General features: G+C 43.6%; 2 protein-coding genes across 7 annotated transcripts; both read left to right on the forward strand.

Moving 5' to 3' along the window:
- Window positions 1–559: 559 nt before the first annotated feature.
- LOC139819909 (guanine nucleotide exchange factor DBS) lies at window positions 560–25893 on the forward strand. Of its 6 annotated transcripts, none has more exons than XM_071789684.1 (17): window positions 5749–6239; window positions 9002–9482; window positions 16614–16709; window positions 16801–16915; window positions 17042–17132; window positions 17255–17485; window positions 17570–17829; window positions 18047–18281; window positions 19450–19644; window positions 19720–19896; window positions 19965–20150; window positions 20252–20587; window positions 20657–20974; window positions 21059–21256; window positions 21339–21547; window positions 21623–21821; window positions 22078–25893. In XM_071789684.1, the coding sequence occupies exons 2-17, from the start codon at window positions 9410–9412 to the stop codon at window positions 22303–22305; spliced, it is 3147 nt and encodes a 1048-aa protein (XP_071645785.1). In that variant the 5' UTR covers window positions 5749–6239; window positions 9002–9409; the 3' UTR covers window positions 22306–25893. The 6 variants fall into 6 exon arrangements, with proteins under 6 accessions (XP_071645781.1, XP_071645782.1, XP_071645784.1 ...); XM_071789685.1 differs by having other exon boundaries at window positions 9026–9482; XM_071789681.1 differs by lacking the exons at window positions 5749–6239; window positions 9002–9482 and adding an exon at window positions 565–1349.
- On the forward strand, window positions 12564–15341 carry LOC139819917 (uncharacterized). Its single transcript, XM_071789696.1, is given in 4 exon segments — window positions 12564–12883; window positions 13484–13613; window positions 13831–14817; window positions 14820–15341. Coding segments are annotated over 3 exon segments (1155 nt in total). The 5' UTR covers window positions 12564–12883; window positions 13484–13511; the 3' UTR covers window positions 14886–15341.
- Window positions 25894–26528: the final 635 nt, after the last annotated feature.

Genomic DNA, 26528 nt, shown 5'->3' on the forward strand with positions numbered 1-26528 from the left:
CGCTCGCGTCCAGCGCTGATGAATGCACGAGATACGACGAACGCGTATTCATAGACTCACCCATTCATCATATTCAGTTAAAAATTATTATTCGTTTATATACGCGATGCAGAAACCGGTAAGGAAAATATTGGCGGCACGCCGCGGCGCCGGGCAGTTTGCCGGCAGATTCAACGAGATATCGCGGCAGATTTTAGCGTCAAACGACATAATCTGACAGCAGACTGTCAGGCAGAAATCAAGCGAAATCTGCCCTTTCGCTCTCTCTCGCTCCGTAATCAGATGACATATTTCACATATTCCACTTTCATTCCGTCAATCTGCCGTCATATTCCGTCGGCAGAAATTCTATTATATTAATTATATAATATGTGATATAATATAATTCTAATATATATATGGCATATTTTGCGAAATTTGCTTTCGACGAATTTTCGTTTCTGTTATCCTTCCCGCGACCTTTCTGCGCGTTAACAGGAATTATTACTCAACCGATCGACGCCCCCTCCTCTTTTCCTCTCCCTCGCGGTGGGTGGTGGGTGGTGGGTCCCAGTCGCGCATGGGGGTCAGGTGGGTTCGCGCCGGTCGGCGGTCGGGTCGTGCAGCACTCGGCGAGAGCCCTCGTCGCGACACCTGCCGCGAGAACGGCGCGGCAGCGCGAGCGATTGCGTCGTTTCGGTTTCGGTGTTTTCCCGAGATATCGCACCGCGGACTCTGCGCCGCGCTGCGCCGCAGCAGCAGCGCGGAACGTCGGGTGGTCGACGGAGCGGGGATCGGGGACGGGAGAGCAGAGAGCGGCAGACATGCGGCGTACAGCGGGACTAGGTGCGTCAGGGGCCGGGCAGCGTTCGCGCCGTTAACCCGCCCGGGGGGGAAAACATCGACGACGACGAGGACGAGGACGGGAGCGTCGAGCAAGTGCGGGAGACGCGGCGATTCTACGATGTAGTCCCGTCGCGTGACATTCTCTGTCCGATTCTATCCGTCTGTCTCTGTCCACCTGTCCCCCCGTGTGTCTCTCTTTCCGATTCTCTCTTTTTCTTTCTTTCTTTCTCTGCCGCCGCCGTCGTCGTCGCCCGGGCCGGTGGACGACCGGAGGAGATTTCGCGCGCGCGTGTCAGTCGCGGGAACGAATCTCGTTGACGTGGGGGGAGCCAGGATGGCGAGCTCGCCCACCAGCATCGAGAACCAGATCGACAGCTTCCTGGAGCAGTTCAAGCGCAGCGCCTCCCGGGCGATGGAGGAGACGGCGGCCGCTCATCGCCAGCGCTCCGGCAGCTACAACGCCTGCAGCAGCAGCATCAGCCGCAGCCGCAGCGGCAACCTGGACCTGGAACTGCTCGAGGCGGGTAAGTCCGTAGTCCGTACCTATTACGTTTCGATCTGATCGCACCTAGGAACGGGGGACAGAGCGGCGGGAGGTGACCCGCCACGCGGGCGGCCTTTCAATTTCCTCGCGGGAGAATTGCGCCGCAATAATATGTATAACGTAAAACACTGGCGGATCTCCTAGGGGAAGGTTTTTGGGTTAACCCCTTCTCCTTACAAATAAAGGAAATCAATTTTATTGGATCTGTTTTTAAAAATCTAAGAAAAAAATGCATTGAACGTTAAAGCAGGATCAAAAGTTTCGGGACACCAAGTTTTCGTCGAACTTGAAGGAAAAGCTGAGCGCGATACTAAGAAAAACGATCGAATCAAATAATTTAGGCGAAACCCCTCCCATTATCGACGTCAGGATCCGCTGGCGATATAAATAAATGGGAAACTGGAGAGTGTGTGCCCTGTGCTCTCTCTCTCGAGTAAACTTCTTGCCGCCGCGCCGCGGGCGTAAAAGATCGCCGGTCGCGATCGCGCGAATCACGGAAGCGCATATAGGCAAGCATTGTCGGGCGTGCCGTGAGACCCGAGGAGGTTTCCCTCGGAGATCCGCACACCCGGAACGCGCACTCTTCCAGTCACTTCCCCCGCGCGCGCGGGGTGCAAGTTATGCCCATATCACACTAGCGGCTCGCGGCCGCGACTGCGATTGCGATTTCGTCTCTTGACCAATGAGAAATGTCCGAATTGCCAGCAGCTTCTTTCTCATTGGTCAAGGAACGAAATCGCAATCGCAGTCGCGGCCGCGAGCCGCTAGTCTGATTTGGGTTTTATGCGATTGCGACATCGTCGCGTTGAGTCGGATATGGATCGAAGATCTCCCGCGGCTTTGCGACGCTCGAAACTCCCGTCCGCCCGGTGCGACTAATTTGACGTAACCCGACAAATCGTTACTAGGTTGGCACGTGCATGTACGTACACGTGTATATGTGTATGTATGTGTGCGTGACCGACAATACTTCGCTAACTTCGCAACCCCTGATGTTTGAGTTTTGACGTCATACGCAAAGTGCGAAGGTATGTTGAGCTTCGCTCTTATTTCGATTTATACTTGCAGACTGCAGCATTTTTCTAGGTTTTCCACCTTCTCCAAGCTTGCTTTTTGCGACAGTAATTGCATTTATGTGCAAAGAGCGCAAAACGCGAATGCGACAAACGAGAAGATTCAACAGCTAGGGCCCTCGGGGTGTCCTCCGGCCGTCTTCCTTCTCTTTCTCTATCTCTTCTCGGTGGTTCGCAGAAATTTAATTACAGCCGGAGTCTGCGGCCGGACGATTCTCCTCTTTTTTGTTTACCCACGGAGGGATAGTTGAAGTGGGCGGCCGATTAAATCCTCGATTCGAGTCTGCCGGCAGACGGGACGGCCGTGCTTCATTTATTTGCGTACCCCGCGTGTGTGACGTCGAGTGGAGACGGTTTTCGACGGATGTGGGAAGCTCGGCGTGTATACGAGTTCGCGACCGCGGGTCCTCCGCGTGATTCTGTCCCTCAAATCGCGCGTGACGCGTATCGATCCCCGTGTGTTATCGCTCGGGAGGATTCCTCGAACGCGCCAAAACACGCCGTCGTCGAAGAGATCGAGGCATATTCCGCGAGGATCCGTTCTTCTAACGACCATCGAGACCACCTCGAGAAAAGGAATATTCTTGATTTGAAGATATCTTTAATTTCAGCGTGGAAATCTTGAAATGAGATTATATTGCGTTAAACGAAGAGAACTTGGTTAGATGAATATCATTATATAGTTTAACCGAGAAAAAAATGTTGAAATAAAAAACTGAAATTCTTAAGAAGATTATAGTTATCTCTTGCTTATGCGATACAATCTAGACTTATAAGTCAACTGATTACATTCGGTGAAATAAGACTTATTGCAGTTTAACGACTTATCTACACAGTAGCGTTAGTAGATAAATAGTCATAAGATTCTTCTTCTTTTCGGTTGAACTATATAAAGACTTCATTCAAGCATGTTTAAAGCGTCATCTATATGATACACGGAGTAAGCGTTGGAGTAAGGAGTAAAAGTAGGCATAAGAGGGCTCTCTCTCTCTATTTTCGGGTTAAGAGAGCTGGCGTAAGGGCGTAAGCGAAATAAATTAATTTTATTTCTTACTTTTACTCTTACTCTTACATTTACGCTGGCCAATCAAGACCCAACAGCCTATAACGCTTAATCTTGCCTACTCTTACTTCTTACTCCAGGCTTACTCCGCGTATTGTAGACCGGCCCTAACGCAACGTAATCTTATTTCAAGATTTCCACGCTGAAACTAAATATATTTTCAAATAAAGAATATTTTTTTTTTTTCGCGCGTTCATCGATTTTATCGGCGGTATTCGAGTAATTATTAACCGGGAAGAGGGAGGAATGTGCGCGTAAAAAATTGTGATATCGCCTCTTGCTTTTAAACGACGATTAATTCCCCTTGATTTCCTCGCCGATCTCCTCCTCATCGATTCTCGTTATTCCTCCTACACGCCTCCCCGCCTTCTTTCGTTCTCGATTAAGCGGCGACCGATGCACAATGGATCGCGGATTTATTTGCGGAATTCGCATACGGACACGCGCGTTTATTATTGATCTACAAACAATGGGACTCATTTTTCCTTTTATTCGCGTATCGCCGCAATTGATCACGAGAGCGGCACGTTCTGTTAATGATCCGTCGATATTTTCTCGCCGTTCTCCTCTCTCTCTCTTTGGAATAATTACCTTCTCGAATGACGAGTAATCAGCCGCGAGGATTAATTAGCGCCACAAAGTACCTTCCGCGAATTTTTTTCTTTCCGCGTGCGAATTACAGCAGCCGTTTGACGATGACGATAAATCAATTTCCCGTCTGACGGAGCGAGTAATCGAGTAACGTCGTCTCGCGAAATATCCTTTGTCGTGTAAACCCTCCTCGCGATCTCCGTTCGTTTCGATAACTATACCTGTAAAACAGCACCTTATGACGTCAACCGCCTGATCTGCGTTTCATGCAAATTCGCTTGGATCTTTGTCTCCGGTCGATGAACTGCGTATAATGCTTATAATACGCTTAATTTAACAACGGCAAATAATTCTCGTAAAATCCAGTTTTAAGTCGCGACAGTTATCAAACTTTAATTTTAATTATTGGAAGTATAATTATCAATCAGTTTTAATTTATACAAGTCTGTACGTGTGTGTGTTAATTTACATTCTATAAAATTCTATGACATATAAATGCTTTCTTATAAAAATGTTAAAGACAGCGTATTTTCATCTATACGTCGCCGTCTTCTTCTTCTTCCTCAATATTCAAGAAATTACATTGCTTCGTACTTATTTAACTTTTCACGAAACGAATAAGCTACGTGCCACACGGCACGCGATACTTTATTCCCCATTATTCACCGCTTATTACTCATACTCGAATCAATCATTCCGTATCGCACGATAATCTTTTTCCCGCGTGGTAATCCGAGGACAGGTACACAAGGGGTAATCTGTCTGTTCGTATTCAAGTGGCGTCGGGAGTGTCGGAACACGCGGCGGAAGAAAGGTGCGAAATCTCTCGTAAGTCCCTTCCTGAATGAATTAATTATTGGGCCCGCGTTTCGCGGGAGCAGGTCGGGAAAGGATCTCAACTCGTGCATATGCCGTGATATCGCGCCCCGACTTTGACAGAGCGGGAGACACGCCGCGGAGTCACGTGCGCCCATCCCCACCACGTCGATGCGGCTCGCTCGCCATTGGTGACCCTCCTCGGTACCTTGCCTCCCCCGCCGATCAGGATCGTAGCTAGGGGACGGACAGGCGTAGCTCGTGAATGGGCGCGAAGTTCGCTTCTTCGGCGAGTTCGCTGGGATTAAACTTGCAAACTACGGAGAATTAACAGACTCCGGTCGCGCGAAGAACTTGACGTGGCGGAAAGCGTAACGGCGCTGCGACGCTCTGTCGCGCGACTAATTATGCCACTCCAATTGACGTAGTCGAAAGTAATCCCTGTCTCGCGATCTACGGGCGTTTTCCACAGAGAGAAAATGGAAATGGACGCCGCAATTAACGGTCGAGCCGAGAGTTCGTCTGTTCGCGGGACATGAAAAGCACTCCCTATCAACCTCTATCTAGATAGAACATAAAACCCACAATGACATCACGTTGACATGTCCAAGTAACTTTTAAATGATGAATAAGGTCACGATAACGTCACCATGATGTCATGAGTTTTACGTTCTACCTGGGCATCGAGAGCACGGGCCCCGAGGGTCGACCAGGTCGCCCCTACGGCGACGCCGCGTTATGGCGCCGTCGCATCGCGACGCACCGCTGGAACCTCCCGGAACCGCGGCTTTCCGCACGTCCGTCCATCCGTCCGCGACGATGACGCATCATCTCCGAGCTACGTTCTTGCATTTCCTCATTTTCGCGTGAGGAAGCGTATCGCGCGCTTCAATTAAAAGCACCTCTCAGGCCCGTAACCACGCGTCAAGTGCGGCGGCGGTGGGTGCATCGCGGTCGCGGCGGGGAGTCGCCGGTGGTGACGGCAGCGGCGGCGGTTCTATCGATCACACGCGGAGCGTCAACGGGCGTGTGCGTGTGCGACGCGCTGCTCCGCATGCGGGATCCCCGAGTATACGCGAGTTCCGTCCGGTGTGCATGTGCGAGAGCGCGCGCGATAGTGACCGCGATATACGTGCGCGTCCTTAATTCGCCTGTCAACGTGCATCATCATCGCGATAATTTATAATCACCCACGTGCGAGTCACTTACTTCCCGAGGGAGAGCCCCGGTCGGCGTAAATAGATCGTCGCGATTCGCGACATCCGGCGGCGCGGCGTTCCGCGCGGATCTTGCGGATCCGCGGAGAACCGGTTGTCCGGGAGAGGCGGTGAGTGATCGGCGTCGCGGATTTTAACGGTAGCGGCGGATAGACGCATCTGGCGGCGCGCGGGAATTCGTGGGAAAGCGTGATGTTGCGGAGTCCTGAACTTATGACGCCTTGATGGGTAAATTAGAGGCGAGATCGTGATCAACGGAAAATATGCGGGAAAGGGTTCCCACGTCGCGCAATTACCGGCGAGCTTCTTTTATGCAATACATCATCCGGGAATGTCATAACAGTAGATCAACCGGCAACCCTGAGATGCCGGTTAGAGGAGTTGCGCTCTACCGATGGTCTCAAAGGTTTATATATAAAGCGACTCCGAATTTCAATCTCTGTACAGTACAGCCAGCGTATCAGAGTTCATTAAGAATGGGCAATATTAACGTTATCCAATTTCAAAGATATTACGAATTTATACCTGGAAAGTTTCTTGAACCGTGTCGAGTTATCAAGACGCAATTCTAATCACGAGGTGCATTTTCCTCTTCAATCGAAACCCATTTTAAAATCTGCCCGAGGCGATCCGACCGACGTCCGTCGACGGTGAAACGAGCTATAGCGTCGGTAGTAAATTTGTTCCACCAAGGTATTGACCACCGAACATCGTTTCATGGCTGATAACACCACGGCTTATCAACGAAGCCGGTCGTATAGAGAACGAAAAGATTCCCAGAGAGACTTGAGAATAAGAAAAGAGAGACAGAGAAGGAACGAGAAGCGCGACGTGAAGAACGAATCTAAATCTAGATGAATGTATGACGCTCGTTAAATTTGCGCGATCGCTGCCGGCTGCGACAAATTATTCGCCAGAGTAATAATACTTTACGAAGCGAACCGACCGACAAATCTCCCGAGCGCGATAAAAGTTAACCGGCGCGAAATCTCGCGGGTGTGATAATGAGTGGAAATGCCGCGGGCGCGATAAAAAGCTGGGCGGAAATGTCGTCCGCCGCGTGTATATTTCACACTTTAGAACACACACTCTTGTTCGTTAACGCTATATATCGCGTACTCTAATATTTCTCAATTCTCAACTCTGCAGATGTTTCTTCGAAAATATCCCGCACGAATCGTCATAAATCTTCACAGATTAAACCATAAATCGCTTGAGAATTATAATCTAAGTCGGGATGTTGCGCGGTAATTTTCAAATAGCAATATCTTACGGTTAAAATAAATAAATTGGCATTAGTAGTTTGCTAAAGCGAATAAATGTACATAAACTCACGTGAATAACATTATTAGGGATCAGCCCAACCGTATATTAGCACATTTTGATTGACATCATTGACATCATAATCGGTAATGACTCTCTTAATATAAATTGACATTTCCTGACAATATACTAATTAGACATGAAATCCTGACAGTAAATTTCATCAATATTCATTCATATAATAATTAGACGTAAATCCCGTCCGAAAATTTCATCAATATCCATTTATTCTTTGTTTTACGTATATCGATTGCTATTTATCGTAAAGCAATATCTCAAATTACTTAATTTATTACCAATAAATCTAAATTTAATGCAACGTCGATTATTAATTTGATACCGTGTTTAACTTTTTTCACGACCGTTCTGCACAACAAAGAGTTGCGGAGGCGTCCCTTCGCGGAAGGGTTGCTGGACGTGTACGCGAGTACACGTTGGTATCGATCAAAAAGAACCCTCGTGCAACTTTGATGAGGCTCTCCCGTATAGCGCATATATTGCGCGTGCAATCGTGTGTAACGTGACCGGCGCATCCTCGTGGCAAACTGTCGAGAGCGTAAAAACGACGAGGCCGTTCGTCTCCGCGTCGGGACCTGGTAGATGTGTAACTGACTGTAAATAGAACGGCGATAGACCGCTCTATTGTTTTATTAGCGGCGCCGAGAGAAATCTCGCGCAAGTCGCGCCGCAATGAGATATTAATCTCGAAGTAACACGCAGATATAATTGATCGCGCAAAAAAATAACGACTCCCCGCAATTGCATGACTCGTCTTCGTGTCTGTCGAGTCAATTGAGTACGAGAATCTAAATCATTAGCATTTTAAGTGGATGCGACTGGTGTTATCTCGACGCGAGTGAGGTCGATTTGTAAAACGGTATTTGTGCTATCTATAATATATTTTAATTCTTCTGACAGAAACAAAGGTATTTCGTGATAACAAAATCCTCTCCGATATTTTTTATTCTTTAAAATCGCGACGCGTCTCGAGGACGTTCGGCGCAACGTTGCTAAGTTTCCGCGATGTCTGAGCGAAAAGGATAAAATAATGTACACGTAACATGCCGATTGACGTAAACTATGCGTCAGCTGACAACGTTTCGACCGGTGTACAGAGAGTGGACCGAGAAAAAATGGAGAGGTGTCTTTTAATTCAGGGAAGGGGAATTCTCGCGCTCCGCCAGATTTGAGAATGCCTGTAGGAGAGTCCTCAGCCTACTTGCACAGCGCCGATCAGAATAGCCCGATATTATCGCGCAACGTTTAATTACGACGCGGCGATAACTTCCCGCGCCAGCGAACTTCTGCCGCACCGTCGATCGTCAGTTTTGCTCGCAGTATCGTGTACCAATTTTCGTTGCATAACGTCAGAAGCGACCGCGATGTACAGAGAGTGGCGTCAAAGCGCTGCCTCGGCGCTTTCACGCTAAAATTACGAGGCATAAATTCCGATCGCTGCAACCTCGAGCATCCTTTATACGTTATTTCTTTTTTTCTACGTATAATATCGACGGAATTTAGATCGGAAATTATTACATATTGATTGCAGCGCTTCGACAAATTGAAATAACAGAATTGAGACCGCAATTTCCTCTCCGCCGGCGAGGAAGCCAAATACCGTCCAAGAATTTTCTCCAATCTGCTGTATCTATACAAAACACTCTGTACGCCGTGATTCGCGACGTTTTGCCGTACAGTGCTGTTATAATAGTGCTTCTCGGCAGCCTCGCCGCGGTCTCGTGTCGTGCAACGTGTTCAAGACGCGAGGACAAAAGTCCGGACCGTTGAAGTGGACTTATTGTTAGCGATTTAAGTCGCCTTGTGAAACGTGCGGTAGCCCGGTCGATGATTCTCCGCGTCGTGGCAGAGCGTTGATTGTACAGCGCCGGGGCTCTATTGTACAAGTTGCGGCGTTCCGTGACAATACGATAAGTATCGGACTGCCAGGCAAGCCAAGATGATTCTCCGCCGAAAGTCGCCGCATACCTGCAACTGTCCCTGCCATCAACACTGCTCGACCAAATGCACAGGTTTGACTCGCACTGCTCGTACATACGACGTATCGTTCGCGCGACGTAGAAACTCGTTCTCATATACAAATGGAGCATCATTCAAGTATAAACTTGTCGTCGGCTTTGTCTTCGACATACTATTCATTTAACGCCGTTTTCTCTTATTTTCCGTGTAGTCTCCATCATTTCTTGAAATATGTTAATAGAATAATAAATATAATTAATAATGATAGAGGAAAGTCCCCTATTATGAGATACTACATCTATTTTGCGTGATTGCCGGAAGTTTATGGGAGTGTTTATGTGTAGAATTGAAAACGTAGTAGGCGAGTGCACGCACGATCGTATAATGAATTTTCCACTAAATAAGTTTTACTCTAAGGGCAATAAGTTCGTGATGAAACCAACAGATAGAACCTATTAGTTTAGCAGAAACCTCGCTATCGTATATTAGGAGCCTCATAATAGGGGGCTTTCCTCTACTTAATAGAGTACATATATGTATACGAGCAAAAAAAATAATGCATCAGGCTTTATTTTCTCGCAAAGATTGTAAATTGTTCGATTGTTCGTGAGGTGATGTCTAGTTGTCGATAGCAACGACTGCACGGAACGTGTATCTGGAAAATAACTATCTTTCCTTATCGGGAAGTGCAAATAGAAATAGGTATTTATACAAATGCTTTCAGGCTCCTCGCCGTATCTAAAGCGAGCGTCTTGTTTTTCGTGACGTATAGAGAAACGAAATTCGCGCGGCTTTTAAAGCGCGGAACCGAGAACCCGAGATTGTTCCCATCACGCTCGCGATAAGAGACGCTATCGCGACTCGCTCCCGCGGTTTCCGCGCGACCTTGGGCGGGCAGGGAGAGCTCGAGACCTCTCTGTGTTGTGAACCCATATATGTATACGAATAGAAAATAATGCATCCAGGCTTTATATTTTCTCTATCGCAAAGGTTATAAATTATTCGAAACTGTTCACGAGTTGTTGGTAGTTCATGAGTGGTTTAGTTGTTGAAAGCAACGATAGTACGAAACGTGTCCCGATAAGGAATAAAATGGCTTTATCTTTCCTTATCGGGAAGTGCAAATACGCCGTTTCAGAAACCGTGCGAAATATCTTTATTTTTTCGGAACAAAGAGGAAATCGACGAGACAGCGGATTGATCCGTATTCGCGCGAAACGTGACGTATGTCATGCGAATGTCTGATCGACATTAGGGATGGGATTAATTAAGTTTAATATGTATTTAAAATTCGAATCAAATCCAATAATCAAGTTTCATTTCCTTGGATTCAAATGATATTCGTAAGAAATAATATTTCATACATTGTACTTGCTATAAGTAATCGAATCCCGATTAGTTGGTTAGTTTCGAAATTTAGAATGAGTGTCTGCAGGATTCGAAACGTATTTATAAGTGTTTCCATCGTAAAGAATCGAATCTTTTACAATACACAGAAAAAGAAGAATATTCTTGATTTGAAAATGTCTTTAGTTTCAACGTGAAAATCTTGAAATGAGATTGTATTGTGTTAAAGTCATTTTATATTATATGTATAGTACGACCAAGAAAAAAAATTGAAATAAAAAGTTGAAATTCTTATTAAGAAGATTATAGATTGTTGCGAATATATGAGTATGTAAGTTTTGACCACACCTCTTTTTTTTCTGCGTAGTGTTCGAATATGTCATGTTATTATAATGCATAAGTTATATATCATGTACAATAATTGTAATAAAGAGATATTTATGTGTGTACAAACACACATTATGTTTCATATTAAATTTCTAGTAAAGTACTCGTAAAAGATTCAAACATATTTGATCCAAGTTCGAGTCTACTTGGAAGTAACTTGTTTTTTGAGGTACTTATAGATAGTTCGAACTCATTTCGTTCAAATTCGAGTATATGAAGTAACTTTGAACGAGCTTTTATTTTTCAAACTAATTATAGAGAGTTCGAAACTACGCCAACAGACTCGAACCTAATTATGCAAGGGCCGGTTGTTCCAACCTGTTGGTAAACTAACTAATAGTTAAATCATATTATGTCTTTGTTTTTGTTTCCTTCAAATTAGATAAAGATAGACATATGATTTAACTATTAGTTAGTTTACCAACAACCGGCCCTTACATAAGTAGGGTTCGAGTCTGTTGGCGTAGTTTCGAACTCTTTATAATTATTTCGAAAAATAAAAGCTTGTTCAAGTATACCTAAAGTATACTTCAAGTATACTTGCTTGAATCTGAACGAAATGAGTTCGGACCAGCCCTGAGATACTTAATCCCATCGCTAATTGACGTCGAGACTCGACATTGAAACAACAACAACGAGATGAGAGGATCGCGGAATCTCGTCCCGTGATTACGTCGTCGAAAGAACTCGTGCCCCGCGTATACGGTGCATGCTATTTGGAGCGTGCTCGCCGTCTCGGCGCGCTGCGCATTGTGCATGCATGCGGTCTCCGGGGTGGCGTCCTCCCCTCGCTCGCGCGCCGGGACAGTAGTGTAGAGTCGGGGGGCAGGGGAGGGTGGAGGGGTTGAGCGCCAGGGCTGTATCCGCACCTTGCCGTCAATCAATAATCCGCGCACTTCCGCCTTCGCTTGAAGCGGAATCGGGAGGTTTTTTTTCCCCTCCGACGACGACGAACGCCGTCAAGGCTTCTCCTCGACGGTCGTGGATACATTGACACCGCGTGCGATATTACTTCCGAGTCAAAAAACGAATTGATCTCGATATCGAATTAACAACTTTGTCTTGAGATACGAATACTTGTTTGAATTCGTTAATCTTCTGCGAAATGTATAAAAGATACGCAATTGTAAATATCTGAGCTTTCGCCTCGCGGTTATCTCGAGCAAGTTTTGTTCCATTTTTGTTCTTATTCTATTCTTTATTGAATTTTTTAGATGCGGAACACCCGTAAGACGAAAAACGCAAACAGCTCGATTATTAACTAAATTATTAGCAAAATTTCCCTCTTTGACATAAACGAATGACATTCTGGTATTTTATTTTCACGAGAACGGGAGGTTTTATTGCAATTTACCCAAAATTTCCCCGATTAAGGCGAAAAACGTTGCTAAACGTTTTTTGTTTACCGCGACAAGTTCGAAGCCGCGATACCTTTTATCGCGGCGCGGCAACGGAACGGGAGGCGAGGGGCGCCGTGCGCTCGCGCCCGGCCCTGGGTGGGTGCCCCCGCTCCCGTCGCGTGCAACAACGCGAGCTGGACTGGACGTTCGCCATATCGTCGGGACTTGTCGAGAGTGCTGGCTGGTGAATTACGGCGCGATACGTTGCTGCGCTCGGCGAGATCGAGCTCGCGTAGGCGCCGTTCCGTCGAGCTGACGTTCGTCGAACCACCGGACGACCCGTTCGAGCCGTGGGGCTCGCGACACCCCGTCGCACCACGGTGAGTAGAACCGTCGACGTAGCGGGCCGTAGGGACGAAAGTTGGTGACCGAGGGGCGCGATCAGCGATTCTCGACCTTAGGGTCGCCGTCCCTCGCGGCTGCACTTTCTGCACTCCCGCGCGGACACCTCGGCCCGCCGAACCCGGCGACACGCGGCCGACGGAAGCGCATCCGTGGAGTTTTCCTAATTCCATCTCATACTCTACTCCGATTTCTCTTCCTTGCTCCGGAATCAAGCGCACGCACTTGTCGCGTCCCGGGTGCGGAAGGTGCAGCTGAACATGTGGGCGTCCGTTTCCTTTTAACGCGGCTGCACTCTCGCACACTTTCTGCATTCGGAGTGAAATAGGTGTAAATTTATTATTTAAACGTTTAAAAAGAGAAAGGAACAAAGCGCAGAGAGTGCAACTGAAATTAAAAGGAGACTAACGCTTAAAAATGATCAAAATTAAAAACTTGCAAAATATATATTATCAATCAATTGTTTCGGAATTTATTGTCACAGAAACTTACGTGATAATTTATATTGATGTGAACTTATATTGAATAATTGTATTTATTTCATCCGTGTTATAAAATATATTATCTTGTCATGACAGGAAACTATTGTACGAATCGAGATATAACATGGAGCTGGCTAAGGAAAAAGCGAAAGCTAGTACGCAGGCCGCTGTTGCTGATAAAAGTAAAGCAACAAAGGAGCCAGAAGTAACGGACGCGGAGAAGAAGGTAAAACTCTAAATCATTATTTTGCACCTATTTTTATATACAATTTGCATTTTTCTTTAAAAAAAAAAGTCATATAAAATTTGTTTATACACGGTGAAATTTTAATATAATGACTTACCGATGTACTTTAGATTTAGTAAATATTGTGTCGAACAGTTTTCTGTAATCTAAAATTGGCAATTTGCTTTTGACACGCGTCGATTTATTCTCATTGTAGAAACACGAGGAACGCAAGAGCGTCTCCACCGGCAAGCCAAAGAAGACAGTCGCGAAGATCAAGATGAAGAAAGCTCGGAACGTGGGCGAGACGAGTTACGATCCCACGAAACTGGAGGACAGTCCGGCCCAGGTGTTGGAACGCTTCAAGAGAGGCTGCGAATGCGTCGACGATCAGTGCTTCAAGGACCTAAATCCCGAGGTGGTTTATCGGCACAGGCTAAATATCGCGGAGCTAACTAAGGCCGAGCACGACATGTATTTGATGGGCGTGACCATGGCATGTCTGACGGATCCCTATCAAACTGCCCGGCACACGGAGCGACGTAGGTTACGCGCGCAGTACGTTTATCAGGGCCGCAGGGTCTGCCTGGACGCTTTTCTGTACTTGGAGAACTGCACGCATTATCAGATCAAGCGGATCCGGAAGCATCTGATGACGCACGGCGTGACGCCGCGCGTGCACGGCAATCACGGCAAGGTGCCGCACAACACGTTCTCGCTGGACATATACAAGATCGCGACGGAGTTCCTGAAGAGCTTCATCGAGGTGCAGGAGACGAAGCAGAAGACCAAGCTCGCCAAGAACGCGCCGTTGCACCTGCCGCCGGACGTCACGCGGAAAACGGTTCACGATCTGTACACGCAGTACTGCAAGAAAGTGTCGCCCAACGTCAAGAACATGGGCTACTCGACGTTTCGGCGCTTCATGAAGGTGCAGTTCCCGCAGGTGAAGTTCGCCAAGCTCGAGTTCGTCGTGAGAAATCAGAGCGCGCAGAATCACTGCGCGGCCGAGCCTGACGCGAGGGACGATACGGGCCAACGGAAATCGCCCAAGTCGGACCTGGAGGCGAAGGGTGGCGCGATACTGCCGTTGGTGATAACCGGCGATCTAGGACAGAGCGAGACCTACGTGCTGACGCCTATCAGAAAATTGCAGGACTGCACCGTGAGTTATCAGGTCACTACGCGCGGGCTGGTAGTTAACAGTCCTGCTATCACCCTGTCGAAAACGAAAGCGGTGTAACGTGGAAGACTTGTGAAAACAAAATGTGAAAATAGTTTTGTACAGAATATATGCATGTGATATATATGTCTGCTCTGTGAGGCTCCAATCTCTCCCGCATCTTAAACTGAGAATCCAGTAATATATATAATATGAGAAATATGTATGATAATCCCTTAATATATACGAAATTATATATACGCAAGTATATAAAGAACGTAACTTATGCCTGTATTAAATACAGTTTTGTTAAAATATATCTCTTGTTATATATCACTTTATTGAAGACAAGTAAATAACGTTTTATCAAAAACCTGGATATGTAACGATAACTGCACGAAATATTCCTACGACCAATAAAAAGCATTTAGCCAAATGTTTATAGATAATATATCCACAGATAAGACTTACATCGTAATAGAAGCGACGCGAACGTTAATTACATTATATTTGTTAAAAATATATAGTCTATCTCATTTCATGTAATAAAAATTTTTTCTTTGAAACTATGAAGTATAATTTATTTTTTTATATGACCCTCCATTACTACCTTCTTGTACGAACAGTTCAATGATCTGACACCCAAAAGTAAAGGAATTTCGATGTTTCTTCTTCCTTCCGCGAATTCCAGACATGGAAATCAAGTATATAACTATAGTAACAGCTGCAGTGCTTCTCAATTCATGCACAAACGCAAACTCTCCTTACAGTCACTCATTACTAACTACAAATATTATGTATGTATAATTTATACATTTTATTTGCAGCGTGTACGTGTAAAAGAATACATTTGATGCTCATTCCCATATGAAACAAAATAAATTGAGTTGAAATTAAGATCAATCACAACTGTCAGATAAAGTCTAAAATTTGATTATTGCGTAGCACGTCAAATTCTAGTTGCAATTATTATAAAAATCCGATAGTTTCAGAAATGTCAAAAAATACAGGCGCGTCAATATATAATTTATAATTAATCTCGTTCCCTTCCAATGGCCTTCGCATATCTGAAGTTCAGTTTCCTATACGGGCAAGCATGGGCGTTAAACCGTTGCGGGACTAGGTGCTTTCTAGAATGTATCGATAGTTAGAAATTAACTACCTCGTCTTTCGAGATTCTTGGCATAATTAAGGATATAGTCTCCCGTTTGAGAGCCTCTTGGTTTACAGTTATATCAGCAATATTGTGGGTACTGCAGGGAACTGTTTCAGCTCAGTGGCATCAGCAAGGTCATGTGAGTGCAACCTCTGATCGGGTACTCGCATTCAGTACACCAGCGAGACCTGAGCCGTGCGTTCACAGTAAACATTGCATAAGAGAGTGCCAACTGGAATTGTTAGGTCATTTGAGTTTTTCACTGTAATTTAGCGACAACTGTGATACCCACTGAAGTGCAGTGTTCTTTCAAATAATTCGGCACGCGTTTTTTTTATTCTAATTTAAGAAGAAAATACATGGTAAACATTTTTACCGCTGTGATTACGTTAAACATATTCAGGGGATTTATATTATAAGCGTATACCTATGTGTAATAATATCTATATGTTGCAAATATCCAAATACATGAAATAACAGAGGAAGTAATTTCTAATTAATTTCTAACTGTGTATATGCTCAAGCAATTTTGAAATTTGCCACATTTTTTATCAATCTTGATATTTATAGGAAATTAATTACGAATTATTAATTTTTTTAAGCACACACACAACACTGTAAACTTAAAATATATTCTCAAAAATATTAGTGTAATAACGGAAAGGGTAATATTTGATTCCAGAAGATGTAGAGAGTATGACAGGCGAGATAGAAAATGGAGACTTGGCAGTTCGAGACGTTGCAGACCTTCTCCAAGCACAATATGCTATTATTGCTGGTAAATATTTAATTCTCTAAGCTGCTCTGAGATTTTATTTCTGTCAAGGGATAAGTTTTTAAACAGCCTCTTTCTCGCCCGTTCTTTTTAGGAGGAAAAACGCGAGAGGGATGTCCTATAATCACATTTCCGGACAATGGCAATTTTCATAATTTGACTGATTTGGACTATCAGCGTCTCATGCTGTATCTTACTTCTGTGCCAACGTAAGGATATAGCTGATTGATTTAACGTGATTAATTTAGGCATAACGTTTCATTTTTTTTATACTGTACGATTAAATCACCTGAATCAAATTAAATTACATTTGTATTTTAAATTTTATCACTCAGGTTACAGGAGGCTGATCTTGGGTTTCATTTGATAATTGACCGGAGGAACGACAAGTGGAATTCAGTGAAAACGGTGCTTCTAAAAATTTCTGTAAGTGCATTCAACGCGTTGCGTAATGATTCATACGCGTTTATCTGTCTAAAAAAAATATAGAAAGTATATAAATTGAAATATAATTGTTCTCATCATAAATTCTTGGCTTTTCTTTCCAGGCATTTTTCCCCGGCTTGGTACACGTCGCGTATGTGCTACGACCAGTCGGATTTTTACAAAAGGCCATCTCGGAAGTGTCGAATAAATTATTCCGGGAGGATTTCAAATTCAGGGTCATATTCTTAGCCAACATCACCGAGCTGCACGAATTCATAGACACGGAACAGCTCACCGAGCAACTCGGCGGTGATTTGCCGTATTGCCATCACACGTGGATACAGAACAGAATTGTAAATATGTCAAAATGAATTTATACAATACTGGAATTAACTTGTGTAATCTGTATCAATGAATGTGTTATTCTTTGTGCGCAGAGTTTGGAAAAGTTTTCATCGATGACGCAGGACGTGTCCCTCGCGTTAGACTCTTTCACGCGACGTTTGGCCGAGGTGGAATTTCCTAACAATACTATCGCCACGACAACGCTATTGTCGCAGCAACAAGCTGAATATAACGAGTTAAAGGAAGAGATTCTTAGCGCTGCCAGACACGGAGAAGCTCTTTTGGATAGCGTACGGCAGCTAACTGGAAAAGGAACGGCCGACAGATTAGGAAATGTTGCTGCAGTAGAGAGGTAACGTGAAACATTCAATAAATTGAATAATAAAATAACTACTTTTATATAATATTCGTGAATTTCGCAAATTATTCGCGTTTCGCTCGATTTAATTAATTTAGCAAGTAAGAAACTAAAATAACAAATCTATAAATCTATAAATTAGAGATATTCTTGGACTGTTGTAACATGTCGGATATACTGTAGTTTTTTTAACGTTCTGATTCAATTTTAGATTACTCGTTCAGTTGGAGGAAACCGAGCGAACCTTCGACTTGTTTTGGTCGCATCATAGCTCACGTTTGAGGCACTGTCTGGCTTTGCGGCAATTTGAACAAGATTTCCGAGAGTTGCAAGCGACGTTAGATCAGCATCTAAAGACGGCGGAAGAAATGACGGAAGTCGGCGAGACGCAAGCGAGAGTGGAGCAATTGTTGCACGACACATCGGCATTTCAGCGAATATGCAGAGTACGTGGCATTTTTTTTTTTAAATTAGTAATTTCTTGACGAGATACTGCAATATAATCGAATTAACGTACTTGATCGTTTTACTGGTAAAATACTTAACGAGAATCTTCGGGAGTTTTGCATCAAATAGCGTATAAAGATAAAAGTTGTCCCTATACAGTATAAAATAGTTGTTTGTTGAAATATAATGTTAAAGACCCATTATATGAAGATAATGTGATTGTACGAAGTCTTAATGAAAGCAATTCAACAACATTGCTAACTTTGGACTTCAGAATGTACACATTGCACTCAAAGCACCAAAATGCACTTTTCAAACCAGTATTTTTTTATTAATTATGAAAAACCATTTCTCTTCTTACGATTTAAAAATTCCGTAACAATAAGATAGAAGTGCAATAATTATATTTGCGAATCGTGATTATGCTAGGAACGAATTTATCACTTAAATATCTGTCATCGTGTTTATATGTACCACGTAAATTCTGGTTTGAACGTGATTATCAGCAGTAAAACATATATATATATAAACGCACATCATGCACAAATGTTACTTTGCACCGCTTTCCTCATTTTGTCGATAGTCCTATTTGTTGCATACCATGTGGATTTGGGTCTTGGTAAGCAATCCACTTAACAAAATACATGTATTCTGTAATAGAGTTTATACATTTTGAGACACAGTGATTTTGATATATATATTTTAGCATCTACGTATCACGTATATATCTCAATCTTATACTTATCATGTCTTGGAGTCAAATAGAAAGCGTTACGTTTCGACAAGTATTTCCGTAGGCGCTACATGAATTTAAATTTTGATTACACGTTATTTACCGTTTTAAGCTAATATATCTTACTTTCGTTTCTCTTACTTCTTTTAGTTGAAATGCACGCATAAGTGTCATCGGAAAACCGGTGGAGATTTGATTCATGTCCGATCACCGGCACGATGAACTTTTGAGAATGTGACTATCATTATGATTTCTCGATCTCTGCATTGCACGCAATATAATAGTATTTTTTTTCTTTTTACGAGAAGTTTTCTTTCTTTTTAGACGATTTAATGAGACTAAGAAACATGCCATGGTTGTGTTCGTAGCACCTTCATTTCATATATCAACATAATCGCGCTGTCGTGCATAAATATAATTATATGTGTTTATAGGGAGACATAGATCGCGCGGAGGAGGTGATATCCGCTGGTCAACAGCTATTGTCCGGCAGGCATCAGTGCCCGGCGGACGTAGTGGAGCCCAAATGCGTGGAGTTGCAGAGAGTCTGCACCATTCTCAGTCAGAGACTGGAGAGGCGACTGCACATGCTGACCAAGTGCAGGGAACTTATGGAGCGTATAGATAAGGTACGCCCAGCTCGCTTTTCAGATCTACCTGCTCTCCTTTCGATTAAAGAGTAAATCCTTTGTTTAACCGACTAGGCTAACGCATGGTGTACGCGAGGGATAGAATTGTTAGCGTCGCAGAACAGCACCACGCTACCGGATCAGGCGCTCCAAGAGCTGCAGCAGTTGATCGAAGCCGCGGAGGAATTCCACCATCCCCGATGTATCTTCCAGGATTCCGTGATGCCGGAAACTAAAGCGCTCATCACGCAGGTGCGTATATTTCCGAAATATTTCTGATCATCTGAGATGCGTGTCTCGATCCGAAATCTGTCTCGTAGGTTCTGCAAAGGATAGAAGATGTGTCCTTGATGTGCGACAAGAGGATAATGGCACTAAAACAGCAGTTGATCAAACCAGCCAGACCAGTACAAACCGTTACTCCAGAACCAGTCAAACCCTTACAATCACTGCCTCAAATCGTAAAGTCTGGCAGAATTCTCAAGAAAGCTAATACCATGCCAAAGGTAAATTTTCTTTTCTGCTTATAGGTGGTTATATGTTGGTTTTATATTATTTTATAAATTTCTGACATCATATATAACTTTTCTACTTATCTTTGTTTAAGATGGAGATGAGTCCTATAGAGGGAGAGTCTTCGTCGCCGGAGAGCGAACCACGGGACGTCGAAGCTTTGCGCTTAAAGCGCGGTCACGTCTTGGCGGAACTCGTGGAAACCGAGCGAATCTACGTCGCCGAACTTGGCTCGATCGTTAAAGGCTACAAGATGGAAATGACGAACGAGGCGATGGCTCATCTGATACCCGCGGCACTAGTTGGCAAAGCGGACGTGTTGTTTGGAAATTTAGAGGATATTTATATTTTTCATGGGGAGACGTTTCTAAGGGACTTGGAGAATTGCATTTCGAACACTGAGCTCGTCGCTCTGTGCTTTGTTCAAAGGGTGAGCGCACAGCACTTGTGTATACATCCTGTTATCTGCTTAAAATCTAATTTTACTTAATATTTTTAGCGCGAGATGTTCTTTAGATTGTACAGTTATTATTGTCAAAACATTCCGCGGTCTGAGAGATTGCGCGAACAGATACAGAGCGAGCCGCAGTTCCTCGCAGCCTGCCAGCAGAAGCTTGGCCACAAGCTGCCGCTCGCCGCATACCTTCTCAAGCCCGTTCAGCGAATTACCAAGTACCAGTTGTTGTTAAAGGATTTGTTAAAGTATAGCGACGAACCTTCGTGCTGCACCGAGTTGCAGGAGGCACTGGATTGCATGCTGGTTGTGTTAAAATGCGTTAATGACAGCATGCATCAAACTGCGATAACGGGTTTTGGAGTAAGCACCTTTATTGGCTGTATTTCTTGATAGAAGATTATGGTTTATTATCTCTTATTATACTTCGTATCTCTGTATTTACAGGGCGATCTGAGTGCACAGGGTGAATTATTGTTACAAGGCTCGTTTAGTGTCTGGAGCAGCAGCAAACGGGAGCGATTATTGCGACTAAAACCATCTCAACGACATATTTTCTTATACGAGAAGGCACTGATATTTTGTAAGCACAGCAAGCCTCAGGCCCACGACAAAGCCACGTATCATTTTAAGAGATATTTGAAGGTATCTTTCAATCTTAAAATTATCTCATTCTATTTAAGTATAATTATCTAAGCGTTCTATTCATAATTCTATTTAATTGCAGATGTCGCAGATTGGTTTGACGGAATCGGTGAAAGGTGATGCTAAGCGATTCGAGATATGGTTGCAGGGTAGAGCTGAGGTGCACACGATACAAGCGCCGAGCATCGACGTGAAGCAATCCTGGGTACGTCAGATTAAAGGTGTTCTGATGTCCCAGCTAGCCGAACTTAAAGGCAAACAGAATTCGGCTCTTGGAAAATCCAATCACAAGTATGTAATTGTGTTGTTGAAAATCAATAATACTTCTATCCTTGGAATATTTCGTTATTTCTGCTTCTTCCAAAGGCCGTTGCGGCAAACTATTTCGTGGGAAGCTCAAGGCAGTATATCGGGCTCTCTGCGAACGTTATCCGTCGACAGCAACAGCGTTATCTCTCACATGACCGATGTGTCGCAGTCCACGGAGGAGGATGTGGCGTGGAGTTCGGAAAACAGCAATACGGATGAGGAAGACGCCTTTGGTGACAATCCGGGACCGGCACCCGTGAGTCTTTCCTTCGTTGCAGAATTCAAGCGCCGAGACTAGATTTTACACTAGTGTAGAAACTTGAAAAATTGTTACGAACTAGGCTTCAACTTCTGTCGACTTTTCTTTTATTTTTTAAATTAATCTACGAGAATTGGAGACATCCGATCTCTTTTTGGCAATGATTTTTATAGTAATTTTATTGTGTTCATAGCGTTTGAATCCTTTGCAGTATATCTTTTGACAGATAAATACATTTATCTTACGATCATAGGGCGGACGATACGTGGCGTTGGCCGATTACTGCGCGGTGGGACAGTCGGAAGTCACGATGCGCGAGGGTGATACCTTGGAGCTTCTCAAAGTCGGCTGTGCCGGCTGGTGGTTCGTCAAACTGATCGGCAGCGGCGTGGAGGGCTGGGCGCCCGCGGCATACCTCGAACCGATCAGTCGAAAAACGTCACGCAGCTCGCAGTCGGTGAACAGCCAAGAGACCATATGAAACAGGCGACTAACACACTAGAGAACGCGCTAGTGTGTTAGATCTTTGCTCGTCTCCGCAGATCGCCGCAGTCGCGTTGAGGGCCATTCCACCGTTCGGAACGGTAATCTCAAGGATTTTTCTAAGTGGCGGACAATTTTTTGGAAATCTTTTATAGCATTTTAAACGAGACGATGAGTTGCGTCATTTTGCGTACCTTTCTTATGCAACACACGGCGTATACAAGGTTTGTTGAGTGACGCCTTTGCGTTTGCGATACAAGGAACGTTAAGTTGAACAGGATTTTTACGTTCACGGGGATTTTATACTATAAATAATGCTTAACTGATCGCACTGCGGTCGATCGAACAAGAGTTGTCACAGTTGCATCCAGATTGGGCGAACTTGTTCGCGAGCACGGAACGGCGTTTACTGAATTGTACAAAATGTAGCGTTGAATTAAGCCGGAGTATATACGTGCACGCGCACAATGGATTACGAGACAGTCTCGTATATCGATCACTACAATTTCTATAATAACGTTGCACATGCTATGAAGAAGGAGACACGATACCGATGTTAAATCGCGCGCGTCCTCGCGTTCGGTTACTTATTGTAACTCGTTATAAGGAGAATCTGCATGAAGAAGTATGTAAGCGTATTCTGTAAATGGTAGTTTCTACTTGCGACCCGAGTAATCAAATATCGGCTGTACGCGATTATTCCAAAGTTTAATATTGTTGTAAGAGAGACAGAGAGAAATGAACGCGTGACACTTTTGTCCATAGCGTTTTGTCGACGACGTCGCGTAAACTTCCTTTTGCCGATAAATGATCTTACCTTTGCTCGGTGTATTTTGCGATGTCGCGAGTAATTTAGACGTCGATCGTCGAACAAACGTTGCCGTTGTCGATCGCGTCAGTTGTGTATCATCATGTGTTGGCTTAGAGTTCTTAGAACCCTAGTTGCATCGTTCACAACCGAATAGTACAATTTAGCGCGGTCTTGCGAGCTTCGAGAGTATCCTAAGTGTTTCGTTTTTCCGAGGTCGCTTCCGGAGATTGAAATAATAGAATATTCGCAAAGATAGATCCTCCAAGCCTTCGAAGAAGGGGAGAAAAAAATGTGTGATAAAAGAAATCGAATTAGAACGATGCTTCTGCATTACTAATCACTGTAAACACATGCAGAGAAGTGGAGAATGTTTAATTAATATTACGCCATTCTTAGGACGTTAGATATATTGTTGACGAGTCGTTGCGACCAAATAGGCTTGAGACGTTACTATGACTATATGTGAACCATCCGTTTCGGGGGGAGTAACGCGGTAATAGGTGGTGGGACGGAGGGGGTCCGAAAGAATCATATACACAACGTGTACACAAATTTTCTAGGAGGCTAAACGGTTAACACCAAGTAACACGCAATATCTGATACCGATAAAATCTTAACGCATAATATACTTTTAGGACTTATACAATAAGCAATCTAAGTTCTAGCGGATTTCATAACCCACCAATTTCATAAGTCTCTATTACGATATGACGATGTATAATAGTATCATTTGTACTGAAACGTTTGTACGGATACGGATAACATAATTTAAGGGCGATCACCCCGATCGCTATGATTTTCTCTCCGACGTCGCATGCGTTTGAATTGTGTCCGCTCCTATGATACGCAAGAAAAAAGGACACGATTTCGTCGCAGCTTTTATTCATATAGCCTACATGAGTCTCTGCTTTTAGTATTTATAACCAGAGTATTATTAATTATTTGTGTACAGAGTTACTGATATTTATTAGATATTTATCAGATATATTTATTGCGTAGAGATTATTATTTATATCGCGATAAGTTACGGCGATCAGTGGTTTATACTGACTGCTTCAGACTGATTTACAAACGATGTAACCGTAAACGCGCTGAAAGCTATTGTATAATTTATGCAATTTTGCGATTGCGTAAACTCTTCGATCACAAGTTATACGGGAATTCGTTTCTTCGTCGGGACACTGCGTTTACGAAACCTTTGCACCTCATCCGATCGTACAAGCACGGTATTCCTTTTGCGTCACGTCTGTTACTTTCCACGTCTTTTCGCATCTAGATTTGTAGCTACATCTACGTGTATTCATCCATTTGTACGCCGTCCTTATATATTGACCATAAAATTCCAATCAAACGAGTGACGTTAGTTTTAAAACGATGCGTTTCCTCGATCCGCGTCCGCTTTGCGTTGCGATATCGAAGGTAACGAACGTGCGGTCCGATTTCGTTTTGCAGGAGCGATTCTATGTAAAGATATAGGAGAAGACACCGGTGGCAGTTCATCTCGAACAAAACAAAGAAAAGCAGCAGTTAATAACGCCGCTCACGTCGTTATCGTCCGCGAACGTCTCCGCAAATTGTCACCTCGCCGGAAGTCCGTTCGTGGGCTTGGCGATTTCTAGCATCTGTGTAAAATCGCGGTTAAAAAGCGACCAAGCCCAAGGGTAATATCTAAACATGCAAGACGCGTTTTTTGTAGAATCTATAAATATATACACGTATATACATACATATACACGATACATATATACATATGCATAGACAATAATTATATACCCGCTGTTGGAGGAATACGTGACGGTGCGTTCGCGCCGCAATAACGATAATTTCATTGATAAACGACCGAAGAAGCGATACTTCCCTCGGCGACCACCCGGGGCAAATAGAAGCAGGTTTCTGCGAGTGAATCTCTCGCCGTGGACGGAATTGTGTGGCGACATTGATAAATAAAAATCGCGTATGCGTGTGCAGTCTTTCGGGAAGAGGAAAGAAGAAGAAGAAGAAGAGGAGGAGGAGGAAGAAACGCGGAGGAGTTCGACGTTTCGACCGCGGTTTCCTTTAACGGACGGTTCCTCTCGTCGTTTCTCGTCGGCGCAAAGGGAGAGGGTGATAGTAAAGTCTATTTTTGCATATAACACGTAACAAAGAGGCTGCCGAAATCTCTTCTATTTGCATTACGTATGTGTTCGCGCGATCATTTCTTCGCCGATTGTAATTAACGGCCGCTGCGCGCGCTTTTCTCTTCTTCTGGATCCGAGGAGCTGTCGGTTTACACTCGGGAAATTCGATCTTTGAGCTTTTCATTTTTTTTTTTTTAAATCTGCATGCGATTGTAAATCGTGGGTGGTTTTTAATTTTAATTCTCGCGGGATTAAAAATCCCGAGGATAATTTCTCGGCTCTCGGAAGCGATATTTTTCTACAGGATGCAAAAAAATCGCTCGAGCTTAAATGAAATTGATCAACGCTCGGAATCAATTATCTTAGCGCAAACGCGAATTCGTTCGATTGGATGAGCTTTTCGTGTTTACGAAACGGACAGGCATAAAATGCCGATTACCGAGCAGTGAGAAACTTTTTTTAATTGTCGCCCGTCTTCGTATCGTCTTTGAAGAAGGGAACGGAACGCCGCGATTTCTATGCGTTCGAGTGTGTCACAGGAGTTTATTGTTTCAACTCGTCCCGAGAAAACTTTGCGTACAATCTGTTGTCAAAAAACCTGTATGAGTATGTGCAATACTAAAAACGGGAACATTAAACGCAAGAATTCGAAACGGAATCTACAGCAAAAGCCTTCAGTTCTCTTAATTGTCGTTCTTAATAAACCCTGCCGCTTTCTGATTCTTCGGCTGTTCGTTGAAGAAATGCATGCTCGAAAAGCTTACTAATCATTATTGATATTTCTTATATTCTTCACATTAAATTTGATTATTTATTTTAACAATAGATCTTTGCCGTATCTGAAATCGATTTTTCCTTCATAAGAAATTTTGCGAAGAGATATGTTACATCTTTTGTGGTTTGCCATGTATTACTAAATATAAATAATTTTCTCTTAAATTTATTAATCAAATTAATTTTCATTTGTAATTTAATAATTTATATTCGTTAGAATATTTTTTTGTTAATATTACATATCGTGCATAATTATTACAAGCAATTTACAACAGTTGGAGCGTAATATGTTAATTTATTATGTAACAATAACATTACGACATTATATTTCAATAATTATAAATTCTGTATTACAATTCCATAAATAATTAATAGAATATAATTATAATATATCGTAATAACAAAGATGGCAATATTAAAATTGATTTTAACACTTGATTATAATTAATATACTAACGATATAATACCATGCATAAATATTTCTTCGCATTGTTTCATTTTGTTCGCGATAAATTGATT

The sequence above is a fragment of the Temnothorax longispinosus genome, chromosome 10, assembly GCF_030848805.1.
Source record: "Temnothorax longispinosus isolate EJ_2023e chromosome 10, Tlon_JGU_v1, whole genome shotgun sequence".
NCBI lineage: Eukaryota > Metazoa > Arthropoda > Insecta > Hymenoptera > Formicidae > Temnothorax > Temnothorax longispinosus.